This window comes from Trematomus bernacchii, unplaced genomic scaffold, assembly GCF_902827165.1.
Source record: "Trematomus bernacchii unplaced genomic scaffold, fTreBer1.1, whole genome shotgun sequence".
In the NCBI taxonomy this organism is placed as follows: Eukaryota; Metazoa; Chordata; class Actinopteri; order Perciformes; family Nototheniidae; genus Trematomus; species Trematomus bernacchii.
Window position 1 is genome coordinate 4,471,433 of NW_022987685.1, and position 13,993 is coordinate 4,485,425.

At 39.9% G+C, this 13,993-nt stretch overlaps 1 protein-coding gene across 1 annotated transcript in view; it reads left to right on the plus strand.

Annotated features, from left to right (window-relative positions):
* Nucleotides 1-5,673, plus strand: part of LOC117487960 (adhesion G protein-coupled receptor L3-like) — a 181,785-nt gene extending 176,112 nt beyond the window's left edge. Inside the window, 5 exon segments of the mRNA XM_034136751.1 lie at nt 979-1,104; nt 2,248-2,265; nt 3,376-3,851; nt 3,853-4,014; nt 4,016-5,673. Coding sequence (XP_033992642.1) covers nt 979-1,104; nt 2,248-2,265; nt 3,376-3,851; nt 3,853-4,014; nt 4,016-4,303 — 1,070 coding nt within the window. The 3' untranslated portion in view covers nt 4,304-5,673.
* The last annotated feature ends 8,320 nt before the right edge of the window (nt 5,674-13,993 follow it).

A 13,993-nucleotide genomic window follows, 5' to 3' on the forward strand; every position in this document is an offset into this window, starting at 1 on the left:
TCTGCGAAAACACAATCTTAACATGAATTCTGCTCTGTGGAGGAAAATAAATATTTCCCACTTATGTTCATGAGATCGAAACTAACAGAGCCAGTTGTGCACTATCAAGCTTTCTGGTCTCACATGCAGCTTACAGCGATATTGAAGGAAGATTTAGAAACACAATTATTTTAAGTGGGTTATTGATTCCAGTTAAGAGTACAGGAGAATAGGCCTATCATTTTGAGGTGGCTACAGGGTATGTCATCATGTTCAAAAGACAACTATAGCTTGCTATAGCATATCAAGCTAATGTTGTAGCAGCGTACAGACATACCTTTATATTTCAAACAATATATTTGCACTTGGACATCAACTGTATATGTAAGATGATCTCAAATGTAATATGCGATGTATAAATTAAGCTTCAGTGACATTGTGACATTGCATCATGTGCTCAGGGAGATTTATTTTTGTATTACTTTAGTGTCAAAGAGCCAACAATGTCCTGGTGCTGATTGGGTGTCCTATGTGATACATAAGAGCTGACAAACACACACTTTAACACTTTCTTTGGATATATGTTTGCATGAAACGCAAATGTATCTTAGTTTACAGTGCTAAACATTGCATCATGTGCTTAGGGAGATTTATTTGTGTATTACTTTAGTGTCAAAGAGCCAACAGTGTCCTGGTGCTGATTGTGTGTGTCTTGTTTGAGAGTAGAAATATAAAACGACATGTGTCCTGTTGGCCATGTCGATGCTTTCATGTAATTTATATTCGAATGTCCTGCCTTTTATGTGAGCAGGAAAATAGGCTTCCATCTAATGGCAGGCATTAACGATACGATTACCACTGTTTCCACCTGTCCTATTAGCCTCTCTCATGTAGCATTAATGATCATGTGATCTTTTGGATGTTAATGGCGGTTCATTGCTCAGCTGATATGTATGTTCTCTGTCCCTCTGCACCTCTCTCTGTCTCTGGCTGCTGCAGGGGCTATGGCTAACCATCTTATACCTAATGCACTCCTCCGTCCTCATGGCACTAACAATCCCTATAACACATTGCTTGGGGAATCGGCAGTCTATAACAACCCTCTGGGCATGTACAACACACAAGGTGTGCTAGCTTCTTTTCATTCTCTAACATTGTGGTGGGGCAGTGGGTTTTTTTCATGTCTGGTCCTGCAGAACCTGTGAGGGAAACTTTATGATTGCAGACTTAAAAGTAATGGACTTCACTGAGCTGAAATGCCAGCGTTCAACCCTTGAGGGTTTTCACAGGGCTTTGATATAAAGAAAAACACTGCTCTAGATGTTGTGTGTTAGCATTGAACAAACTTTGTCTCAAAGATCCGCAGGTTTGTTCTGCTCTGGGCTTTTCTTCAGGGGATGTGTCCTGGCTTCTGGCTTAATATTCAGTTACAACAGTCACACTGACATTGTGATAAAGTAAAAGAATGTTCTCCTGCAGGGAGCCGGATACATCCCCTCTCATTTATTTTAAATGTGCTCTAATGTTGTCAGCTTGTCTCCATGTCCTCTGTCTCTGTTTCCTTTCAAATTGTCAAACACTGTTGTTTGTGATGAATGTAGTCGGATCTGATGTTTAAACTTTAAATTACATTGCAACAACTAGACAAGTCTGCTATTATTACTCATTTTAAGCCATAAATAGTTTTGGTTTTTGCATAATCGATACTTTGATTGCTAATTCAACTGTGGTCATTTTACCTCCACGCGATTGAGCTATTCATTGAGGATTATAACACTTTCTCCAAATATTCACATCAGCACAAAGGAAAGTAGTTTACTATCGTGATCAAATGCTTCCCCTGTGTGCTCTCTGCAGCCTCGCTGTAACTTTGTGAGTGTGTAAAACTGAGAAACTCGTGTAAAAACGGAGATAAAACTCACATAGAGCTTTGATCAGGGGATAATTTATGTATGCAATACAAGTCCTGCATGGGAGCTCCTGACAGCGGGCTATAATTCACTTACATTGCAATAGATGTGAAAGAAATATCCAAAAGGAGGAAAATGCAAATGCATGAAAAGATTTACTGCTGCATTTGATGCTCGCCGTGTTTTACCCTGAGGGTCCTGCAGAAACGTCTTCTACATGTGTTCATAGAAATGTTTGCATGGTGCATTAAACAATGCGTCATCAGTGTACTGTATGTGCACATGTTTCTCTCTTGTCACTGTTTTGCTTATCGTGTTTTTTCTTTTCTTCTCTCCTTCCTCATGCTGTCCCTTAAAGAGCCCTACAGAGAGACAAGTATGGGAGTCAAACTAAACATTGCTTATCAAATGTAATTCACTTTGGCTTTACTATATTTTCACTCCATGCTGACAAAGGGGCAATGAAAACACAACATGCCATTCCCTTTGGAAGTAAAAGCAATATTTGTATGTTAAAATAGACCTGTCGAAATCACTTCAAATCACTGCTTGACTTCTTTGCCGGCTGTAGCACACTCTGAACATGAAAGTAACTGTGGCTGAACACCACTTCCATTAGGAGAAACACAATGCAGCTTCAAACACGATGCACATATAGAAACACTAATGTGCCAAAACACATGAATGAAGAAACATCTGCACCAACTTGACAAAACATGACGTTTTTTGCAGTGCATTTAGTAAACAGCGCATGTTTTCTAAAAAGCACGTTTCACCTAATGGAAATGTTTTAGCTTATTTGCTCTGGGCCACCATTGATAATCCAATCGGAGGCTAAATGTCCCAAGGCACATCGATATCAATTGATTTGTGTTCTTTCTCTGAATCTTATAGCACTTATATTATTTGTATTTCACTTTGATACACTTTCTGAAGGTCTCATGAATGAGTCTTATCACATTTTCAGCAGGTCAAACTTTGGACTTGACTTTTTTTAACGAGCTGCACGGCCTTGTCCGATGAATCAACGTCAAAGTGTTGCTTTGATGCTGATTGCACAGACTCGGCCGAACTGATCAAATATGATTCATGTTCATGCAACAGAGAGAAGTCCTCCTTCTGAAATGTTTTCATGTCGAGAGAAAGACGGATAGTTATGCAGAGATGAATAAATGATTTGTATTCCCAGTTTTTACACATTTTGCTCATATGGGACAATATGGGTTCAAACTGCTGTTGAGTGTTAATGCATGGCTCAGATTCCTGTCTGCTTGCTTGTGCTCAGTGTGTTGTTGTGCTTCGTGTTGTTGTGTGTCAGTGTTTTCATCTCTGCTACTGTTAAATAAATCAAAAGTGAAGCAGAGAATGTTATGTTTGCAACAAGGTAAGTGTTTATATTTGCAGAAAACATCTTTAAATGTACACAATGTGTGTTTGTGACGAGGTTTTTCAGAATAAAAGCGCTGATGGGTGTTTGTCGTTTCAGAGGGAATCCTGAACAATGCCCGGGATTCAAGTGTCATGGATACTCTACCACTGAATGGTAACCACGGCAACAGCTACAGCATCGCCAGCGCCGAGTACATGAGCGATTGCGTACAGATCCTGGAGCGGGGGTACAACCACAAGGAGACCACCCTGGAGCAGAAGATCCTCAAAGAGCTCACGTCCAACTACATCCCCTCCTACCTCAACAACGCCGAGCACAACCGCAACCTCATGAACAAACTGGTCAACAACGTGAGCAACGGGGGCAAGGACGGGGGCTACGGCATGGGTCTGGGGGTGGGGGGGATGATGGGGATGGGGCTGAGCCTGGATGACCACTCCACCTTCGGGCCGCACCACGACGAGGGCCTGGGTCTGGAGCTGATCCGAGAGGAGTCCAACGCCCCGCTGCTGCCTCAGAGACCCCCCCCATCTCTGGACCAACTTAACAACCACCTCCACCAGTCGGCGCCACCCCCCCCTCCCACTGCCCCACCACCCCTTCTCCTCCGCCAACACCTCCTCGTCCTCCTCGTCCCGGCGGAGGATCCCGCAGGAGAACAGCGAGAGCTTCTTCCCGTTACTCACCAACGAGCACACGGAGGAGGAGGAGGGCTCCCCCCCCCCCCACCAACACCCCCCAGAGAGACTCCCTGTACACCAGTATGCCCCTGCTGCCCGGCCTGCCCCACGTGTCCTCAGACTCGGCCGAGGGTGGGGGCGCCAAGAGCCCGGAGGCCGTCTCGGACGACGTTTACTACAAGAGCATGCCCAACCTGGGCTCCAGGAACCACCTGCACCAGCTGAGCTCCTACTACCAGCTGGGGAGGGGCAGCAGCGACGGCTTCATCGTGCCCCCCAACAAAGAGGATCTGACTCCAGAGGAGGCCCAACCGGAGGCCTCGCACCTCGTCACCAGCCTATAGGTCCCTCCCGCTCGTCTTTACGCAGCCCCCTCCTCCTCCATCTGTTGTTGGCAGTGGTAGCCTTTCTTTTATTCTGTGACCCCCCTGCAGATAACTCCTGCTAAGACTGACCACAGACAGGACAATAATGCTCAATACGGGGGTTCAACTTTGCGGGAATCTGTTGATGTTGTGCCCCCCCCCCCCCCTCGTGTTGTGTCTCAGTGTGCAGAGACTCACTCACACGGGATGTTTAGAGATACAGCGTGACTGAACCCCCCCCCCGAACATCCGCGGAATCAACGGGGAATTTAAAAAAAGGACTATTTTATTATACTTCCGTATCCATATTGACTTTTTGAAAGATTTTCTTCCTCTTTGGTGAGTTGCAGCACATTTTGTTTGCTGGAGTGTCCCTTCAACGAAAGAAAAGACAAAAAAAAATGAACAATAACTACGAAGAACTTATTGATCGTATGCTTTGAAGCATAGCTGTTTTCTTTCATTTGACTGTAATAAACGGAGGGAGAAAAAAACTAATAAGAGAATTATGAGATATTTCTATGTAATTGTACAGATAACTAGCATTGCACACAATAGTATGCTTTTTTTGTTCCGAGCAAACCTTTGTCTCTGTAAATGTAGTGATTAGGAGCGGTTCTGTTCTCTGGGTTTCTGGTACCAGTCTGTTTTTGTTTACCTCTTTTATCCCTCTGCGAGAAACGACTAAATAGAAGCAAAATAACATAACAAAACACTTATTGTGCAGGCATCACCGTGCGACATATTCATCCTTCTTTCAGGTTTCTGTTTCTTTCTTTTCCTTTCTTACTGTAGATATCAGATGATGGCAGAGTTAACGACAGTGTCCTGCAGAAACAAAACGATGAGCCCCAGGCACTTGTACAAAAAAGAAATATGGATGGTTTACTTATTAAAGAAAGAACTTTTGGAGTGAGGCAAACTGGAAGTGTTTTTGTTCTTCTTCCTCGTGGAGAAAATATATTTATTTATTTGTCGAAATAAAAAGATGATGGACCTACGTTAAGCGGCACAGATCTGGTTTGTTATTGGCTTCTTATTTATTCTGTTTTGTAATGGTTTCCACGGTGAATGAACTCATATTTGTTGTAACAGTGAAACTTGTTTGCCAACAAATAAATGACCGACAAAGATGTATTACTTAGCTACGACAGACGTTCTGGTGTTGTGTCTGGGTCTAAAGGGTGGAACCATTTATTCATTATTTGATCTGATTTTCAGTTAATTTCCCTCGTTAGTTTTAGTGCCAAAGGACGTTTTGGCCCAGCAGCAGTGGATGTGCTCTGTATGCTCTGCTTTACAATAGAAGCAGTGGTTTCATAAGCTGTAATAAATATTTCAATATCATCGCTGGTGGATTCTTTGCAGATGATCTTTGTTTTGCATGAGTTTGGTGAAGTGATCAGGAGATAAGAGAGTCAGCTGGAGCGCCATCCTACAGAGAGACAGAGGTAAGTGTGTCCTGTAAAGATACTATTCAGTATTTTATTCTAAATATGTCCAGGAACTGTACTTTGATGCCGTTTTTGAGGTAGTATTTTCATGTTCTGCTCCTTGAACTCTTGTGTTTTGGTTAAGTCCAAAGTCTAACTATCTGAACAACTTTGTATTTTAATTACACTTCCTTACAATATGGAAGTGCCATTTGTAGCGTCATCTTTAAGATGATAAGATAGTCCTGTATGTCCTTAAAATATATTATATATACATCCTGTCCTGTATTTTATGAATCAATTAATTATTTAATTATTTTAATTTTAAGAGAGGAACAGAAGGACAAATCCCAAATAACCTATGTGCTTGTCATATTATATTAGCTAGCGTTGTACCATAATTGCCAACTCGCCTTCCAGCAGACGCAGAGCAGCATGAGGGTCCTCACCACCTGATGAACATTAGCTCATTATTATAATAATAAAATAATTATATTAACTTGTCAGCCTCCTCCTAAGAGAAACATGACGTCTTTAGCTTCGGAGATCTGCAGGTCTTAGATCATGAAAATGTAATACAAATACATCCACACATATTGAAAGGACTGATTTCAATTTAAAAGAATGCATATATTTTAATGTACAATATCTCATTTTATGCCACAGATTAATAACAGTTTGGTTTAGTGACCAAGTGAGGTAGTGTTGCATCATGGGAGTTGCAGTCTTTAGTTTATCTCAATGATCCTGTCATGGTTCAATTTACATATTTCTTGATCTTTGAAATGTCGAAAACACTTAGTATAATGCAAATACACAACTCAACCACATATATAATGCCAGACAAGTCAATATAGGATATTTAATGCAAACATGTTTAATATTATACATTTAAATCAATGCCCAGAATGAGAATAATACCACTAAAATATTGTGTGTTTGTTTATTTCATTCTATACTGCAGTGATTGATGGCTGTGAGAGATGTTTGCGTCACTAGCCGCACTCAGAGATATGAGTTGTGTGTATCATTTTACGTTGAATGGCATTTGCAGAGCCGGGTGAGTCCATGAAATGTGCTGAAGATGGTCCTCTGGCCCTCTCCACTTTATTTATGAGACGTTGTGCAAGCTCATAAGCAGCAGGAACATGCTGTCAGTGCACAAAATGTCACGTTAAATAATCACTGCTGCAGATCTTCACACGCTTATACATACGTTTACTATGAGTAAAAAGATGGCAATCTGTATTATTTTGAAGTCAAGCGGTGTCTTTCATTTAACTCATGGAAGATATTTTCTGACCAGCACAAGTGTGTATTGATTTTTCTTTTTTTCAGACAGGCCCTCAGACCTTAGACTGGAGAGGTTTTCTGCTGACCTCCCTCACCACAAAGTGAGTGTCGACATCAATGCTCTTAGAGAAGAGCACTTTAAAGAGTCCCAAAAATAATCAATACATGGTATTTGTGCTTTTTTTAAACCTGTCTCACTTTATGTCATGGTGGAGATTAAACGACTGGAAAAACATTTCATCTATTTCACAGTATAACGTACCAGATTAAAAATATTTGACAAGCCTTTTATTCGTTTGATAAAAATATGCTCATGATGGGAATACATACACAATATAAGAAAGCTCTGATGGTTTTATTTAGCATATTACAATTACAATCTGTCATTGAATATTACATATTTTAGGTCTTTATTTTCCATCTTTGATCTCACTGCGCAGGGCATGACGTTTGGCATAATAAAACAGAGGAATCCTAAATAGGAGAAGCTGACTGCAAGACTCCAAGTAAAGGAATAGTTATGTTCCTGAATAATATATGACTTTTGTTCATTTTACACTACTTTACTCTATGTTCCTGCTTTGTGTTATGACTCTGCATTCAATAACATGTACAAACCTGTGGAGTTAAGGAGAAAAGTAGTGGAGCGTTCTGCAGGAGGAAGTGTGATGCCGAATCTTTTGTGTTTCAGTGTGTGAGCAGCTGTGAATATGTCTGTTCACGTGTGCAGCGTGTGAGGGCATGAGTCTGCATGCATGTGTGTGTAAGTATGACATCATGTGATCAGCTGTGTGTGAGCAGATCAGTCGCGATACAGAAAAACATTTTCATACCTCGCTCCGGTGAAAAATCAATATCCAAACGTCTAGCAGAATGCCAAACGAGAGGTGAATCGATGTCATCTGCAGTTATGTGTATGGGGACAACCTGACAGCTACAGCACATAAAGGAAAATACCTCCCTGGATTTTTTAGCTGAGATAACATTGATTTAAGATGGAGGGGATTTTGACAGTGCTTGTCACTTTGGGGCTCAGACTGTGGTTAAACTTGAGATATTAAAGTCAGTCACTACTGCAACTTAATGCTCCTGATAAACAGGGAGGTCACAGAAATATGTGACACTTACATTATTATGAACAAATCAAGTCAAAAAACTGAGAACAGTCTGGAATTTAAATGGCAGCATAACAACACCAAAACTCAATTTACAGTAAGTCTGCAAACTCTTACACTACTCAGTCATGCACAATTATCAAAGTCTTATTTATTTAGTCTGATGTTTCACAAACACGCTTAAAAAACCAACACTTTGGACACACAGTCAAAAGGTGTGTCTGCACCACTATGAATGTTTACGAAGAAGTGCATTCAAAAGTAGGTAGATATAGTTCTGCTGTTGTTAAACAATACATGTAAAAGACCTAATGTGTGCTCTGTATGGTGGCATAAATATCTACTCTAAAATTAGGACTATGAAAGCATCGCTACAATGACAGACAAAAACGGATTAAAAACAATTTAAAACTGTTTAAAACGTATAAAACATTGTGCAAAGGAGCTTCATGCCTAATGAGTCAAATAAACTGTTTTAAAATGATTGATACAAAATAATAATAAAGTCAAATATGTGTAATAGGTGGACATACAAAACTGGGGCTGATGGGATTTATTTAAGAATACAACATTTACCTAACCTGTCACATTAGGCCTGTGTGCACAAAGCGTTGCATTGTTTGTAGCCTAATTGTTGCTTGTCACGTTGTCACGTTGCGAACTGTTAAGCAATTTCGAGTTTATCTGCGACAGTTTTAAACAGGGTTAGCACAAAGTAATAATAGATCAAAAACGTGTTTACTGCGTAGGAAAAACCGGAAGTGAAACGTTTTAACGTGACGCAGATAGAATAGTTAGAGGATAAACAAATGGAGACAGGTTAAACTGTGACTGGGAAAGATGTCTAGCTGCAAAAACAAGCTAACATCGCGAGGACAAGTGTTAGCTTAGCTAAGCCGTGTTCAGGACTGAAGACTGGACGGACTGAAGAGCCATGAAGAAGAAGAAGCTGCCTCTCAGTGAACACACCTGCTGACAGGTGAGCAGCACATCCGCAACACCGCCTCATTCAAGGTTAAATATGGTACAAATATGAAATGAGTAAACATCCTTAACTCCAACAAGAGCAGGATAAATAAGCTTATCTATGTTCCCCAGCTGAATATTATCTTAATGACACATTTACCCCTAAAGACCATATTTAGCACGCTAAGGAAAATACGACATTAGTTCTGATTGGTGTAAAGTCTTGAAACTGCATAACTTTATTTAAACACATTAGAAAACGTTTGAATAGTCAAATACTTAATTTAAACAGTGTCTTTATTAAATATCTTCCAGATGATTTATTTTTCTTTGCATGTGTGCACATTCTTATAATATTTGTTTTCCTAAAATATAATGAAATGTTGAAAGAAAAGTATTGTTATGGTAGAAGAAAAAAAGCCAAATGTTTTGACCCATTTTAATATTTCTTCAGATTTTAAAAAGAAAAATGGTGCAAAAATAACAATAATGATGTACTTACTGTATAAGATAGAATAACAATGTGAATTTAAATATTGTACTATATATAATGATATTTGGTTGTCCTAGCAGTTAACTTTTCTTTAGATTTGTACTTAGAATATTTAAAGTAAATAAGTAAAATTATTGAAGAATATGAATAACATTTATTTATTCACTTCAACTAAATATTGTTAAAAAAACACAAAGAAAAGGAACTCGACACACAAGACAAAACAAATAGAAAATAATCAATCATAAATAAAAATATTCCCATAAAATGAATTCTAAATAAGCTAGATTTTAAAAGTGATTTAATAGAGCAGATGGTAAATGATATTAAATACTTGTGCTGTTTAATTGTCGGGAGATCATTCTTAACATTTGACCAGCTGTGGATAAACACTGCCAATATCAGGTTTTATCAGTCAGCAGAGGTTGTTTTGTCACTCCAAAGTCAGTTTCATGAAGGAGTGTTTGTTTTGCTGTCTTGTGTGTTTCCATAAAGGTCTCTCACATTGTCTTGCAAGCCCCTCATGCATTGCTCTGTATCTTAAAGCCGCTCCCAGCCTCCCCTGAACACCCTCCATCATGTCCCGTCAGCCTGGTTTTATGACTCCTCCACGCACCCCTTTAATGCTGACAGTATCACACACTCCGTCAGCTGGGGGGGGGGTTGGGGGGGGACAGGCCCCTGGTGCCTCAGGCAAACAGGTTACGTGACATTCACGAGGATCCTGTGTGAGTTAATTTGGAGGATAATGTTCGGAGCACAGGCCACAGGAGGAGAGCGTGCTACCCGGGAAGTGGTAATGGGTGTCCAGGGAGGGAGTGCTACTGCAGGTCACAGGATGGAGAGCGGATGTGTACATGAGCACAGAGTACTGCAGCAGCATGTAGTACAGCGCATACTTTCATCTGTGTGAGGCTGTGAAGATAGTTTACATTCTGCACTTCAGAAACCTCTAAAAAGTGCATTTTAATTTCCATAATATACTGTGATTGCATTACATCTTTTGAGTTGAGAAAATTACCTTTATTTCCCAGACCTTATATCAAGCACCCGCAAACATTCCAACTGTTTATATTAAAACTAGTGTTGCAAAATTAAAGTACCAATACGCACCAGTGCAATATTAAAATAGCTGGAAGCAGAACATTTGTTAAAGGCTACATTTTATATATTTTTATTATATTTAAATTCTTGTTACAATAATTATCAATACCATATTGTGAATTATATCGCAATTGCAACATCAGTTAAAAACGTTCAAATAGTCATTTTTTTCCAATGCAGCCTTAATTAAAACAAATACTTTCCACTTAATAATAATAATAACTTAAATGTATATACTTACTTTCAAATAACACATTGGAGATAGGTTTAGTACATATTGAGTGAGTTTAATAGATCTATTGATTAATCAATCACTTTATTTATTGAATAACTACAATTTTAGGCACATTAATCCAAAAATAAAGAACTTCCAGCCACAGTTAGAAATACAAAATATCGTACCATGTTTTCGCCCACCAGATTGTCTGTTGTGTTGAAAGTCTATCAGCAGTTACTTGTTAAAAGGGCTCACAGAAGTCATTATTGAGGGTCAGTGATACAAATGTTGTGTTTGCAAAGTTGTGACACGCATGATGACTGTCATTAAGCCCTCGCACACCTTTTAGATGCATGATAAAACGATGTAATGCAGGTGGAGCAGGTGTGTGTCTGGTCCAGATGGTGATGGTGTCTGTCCTGCAGGCAGGTGGACAGCAGACATGCATCCATCCACCTCTCCGGACAATCAGCACAGATAATCTTTTGAATTAAGAGGAAGAAGCAAGGGTGCACACTTTGATGAGATAAGTGGCCTTTGTGGTATTTTAATTAAATATATGAACACACGGCCCTGCCCCCAATGCTCGAGTCTAAACAAAGATAGCATCATCTAATCAAAGTGGGGCCCGAGTGTTCAAGGGCAGAATTATTTTCTATTAGGGTCCCTCTCCTCGGGGATCGAGCCAATTTTCTTTATTATGATAGAATCAGCATATTGTAGATTGACGGTGGCGATAGTGTCACTGCAGGAAGGTGTGCTGCTGCACCTCCAGCATCTTAAAACCTCCACACATCTTCCTCCTCCACAGGTCCAAACTGCAGATATTCCTCACCGTTTCTTCCGGTGAGGCTCTAATGAGCCCGCTGATCCATTAATCTCTTGACCTTGCTCGATTATAATCAGTGTTCCTTCAAAATATGCTATTGAGCTCCCAGATAAGACTTTGTGTAGTGAAACGTATAGTGGCCTTAAAGGTGGGGTAGGTAATTTTGGAGAAACCAGCTTGAGTGCGCTAGAATTTGAAAATACACATGACCAATGAGGGCACGAGATAAGTTTGTGCACAGATGGAAGGCTGACAGGCAGGTAGGCCATCCAGTTAATTTAGCCTGGCCGGCTAAAATGATTGGTCGTGCTTTTTACAGTACTACGGCTTCCACAGATGACATTTTTTTATGGATTTTTTGTCAAAGCACTTATTGTGTATATTCATTGCTATCGGGATGTTAAGAGCATTCCATGGAATATAACAAAAAGTGTATCTCGATCCGGTTTCTCAAACTTACCTACCCCACCTTTAAGGTCCTAAACAGTCCTAAACATTTCCATTTGGAGAAATGCGCTGCAGCTTTAGAAACCATTCAAATAAACACAAATGTGCAAAAACGCATTCAAATTAAGAAACATCTTCACCAACTCGACAACACATGCGCAGCATTTTAAAAAGCATTTAAAATAATCAGAGTAACTTACATTTTAGGTAAGTAGCCAACAACACTACATTTTACAATCCACAACGGCAATACAGTGCTCTGTTCCCAGCTGTGTTTGTCACTTTTTAGTGTCCCCTGGTTTCCGTTGTGTTTTAAACTTCTTGCAGCGCTTCGACACATTTGTGTTTTTTTAGTTGTTGCATCCTTTCTGAAGCTGCAGCACGTTTCTCCTGATGGAAGACGTTTCAGACCGTTGGAGCACGTTTACACCTGTCGGCCACCTAACATGGATCCAACAGGCATTGAGACATTTAGAGCCCAAAGTAACCCCCCCCATGGCAGCCGCTGCTAAAATAAAAATAATCTGTTCTCTGTGGATACTGTTGATTGGACTATGCTGGCTTTTTAATGAGTCTCCTGAAGGGATGCTGCTCTGATGTGTACACATCTGCCTTCATCACAGGGGCCGGATGTGGCTGGATGCTAATACCAACACCGTGTTAGAGTGAGGATGCTAGCTTTGCACAGTTAGAAATAAACGGTGAAGATGTTAGGAGCCATGTTTTCTAATCACTTGCTGAGCAGAGTCTGGTTTTGATGGAGAAAAAGAGAAATGACAGGCTCAAGTTGATTAAAAAGAAACCTGCTATCAACAGTCTGTGAATCCATGTAGGATTATTACTTGTAATATGCAGGTCAATGATTGCATTGACCTCATTTACATTGTATTCCTCAGTGCAAACCAGCTGCCACAGAAGGAGATGTTTTAGTGTAAATCTGCAGCTGTAAATTAGAGCTGAGAGTGTGAGGATTTGTACAATGATTAAGCAGTTTGATTTCAGCCACTGAACAAAAGCGCTCACATCACTAATTGCCCGGCTCTCCTTGTACAATCTTAATTGGCTTAATTTCAATCGATGGCTCTCTGAGTCAAATGTTGTGAATTTCAGGCGGAAGGGGCCTGATCCAGGAGCACGAGTGTGAATGGCTCATTAAATCAGTTAAATACAAGAAAGAAAAGTACATTTGTAGTCCCTTGTTTCACGCAGTTTGGATGTAGGTAGCATTTCTTTGACATGCAGGTAAAACAGAGCATTGGTCGCAGATTTGGGTGCAAAAATTCCAGTGCAGAGATGTTTTATAAAGATGTTTTTTGTCACATTAACCTTTATTTTCGATGTTGTTGTACTTTCAGAGCTGATATTGCAAGCTGTTAGCCTGACACAACAAGTTTAGCCTTACAAATAATCCCCTTAAAAAGGTCTTACAATGTGATTTCTGTATCAATGAGGGCATCCATTCCATTGAAGCATTTCTTCAGCCTTTTGGACACAATAGGAACAAAAGTATGAGGTGTCACAAAAATGCTGTACATATAAATTAATTTTATTTATTTCTTTTCACTCTTGTTATTTTGATTTTTTCAGGCCTTCTGTCAACATGAAGAACTTCCTGGTATGTATTACCCAATTTGACTACACACTATCCTTCTTCCTTTGTATCGTTGCCGAGTATTTCCCCTGGTGAACATTATTGAACGTGTTTCTCCTACCTTCAGGGCACACATCGATTTCCCTTCTTTGCTGTAACACACGAAAATCAACCATAAACT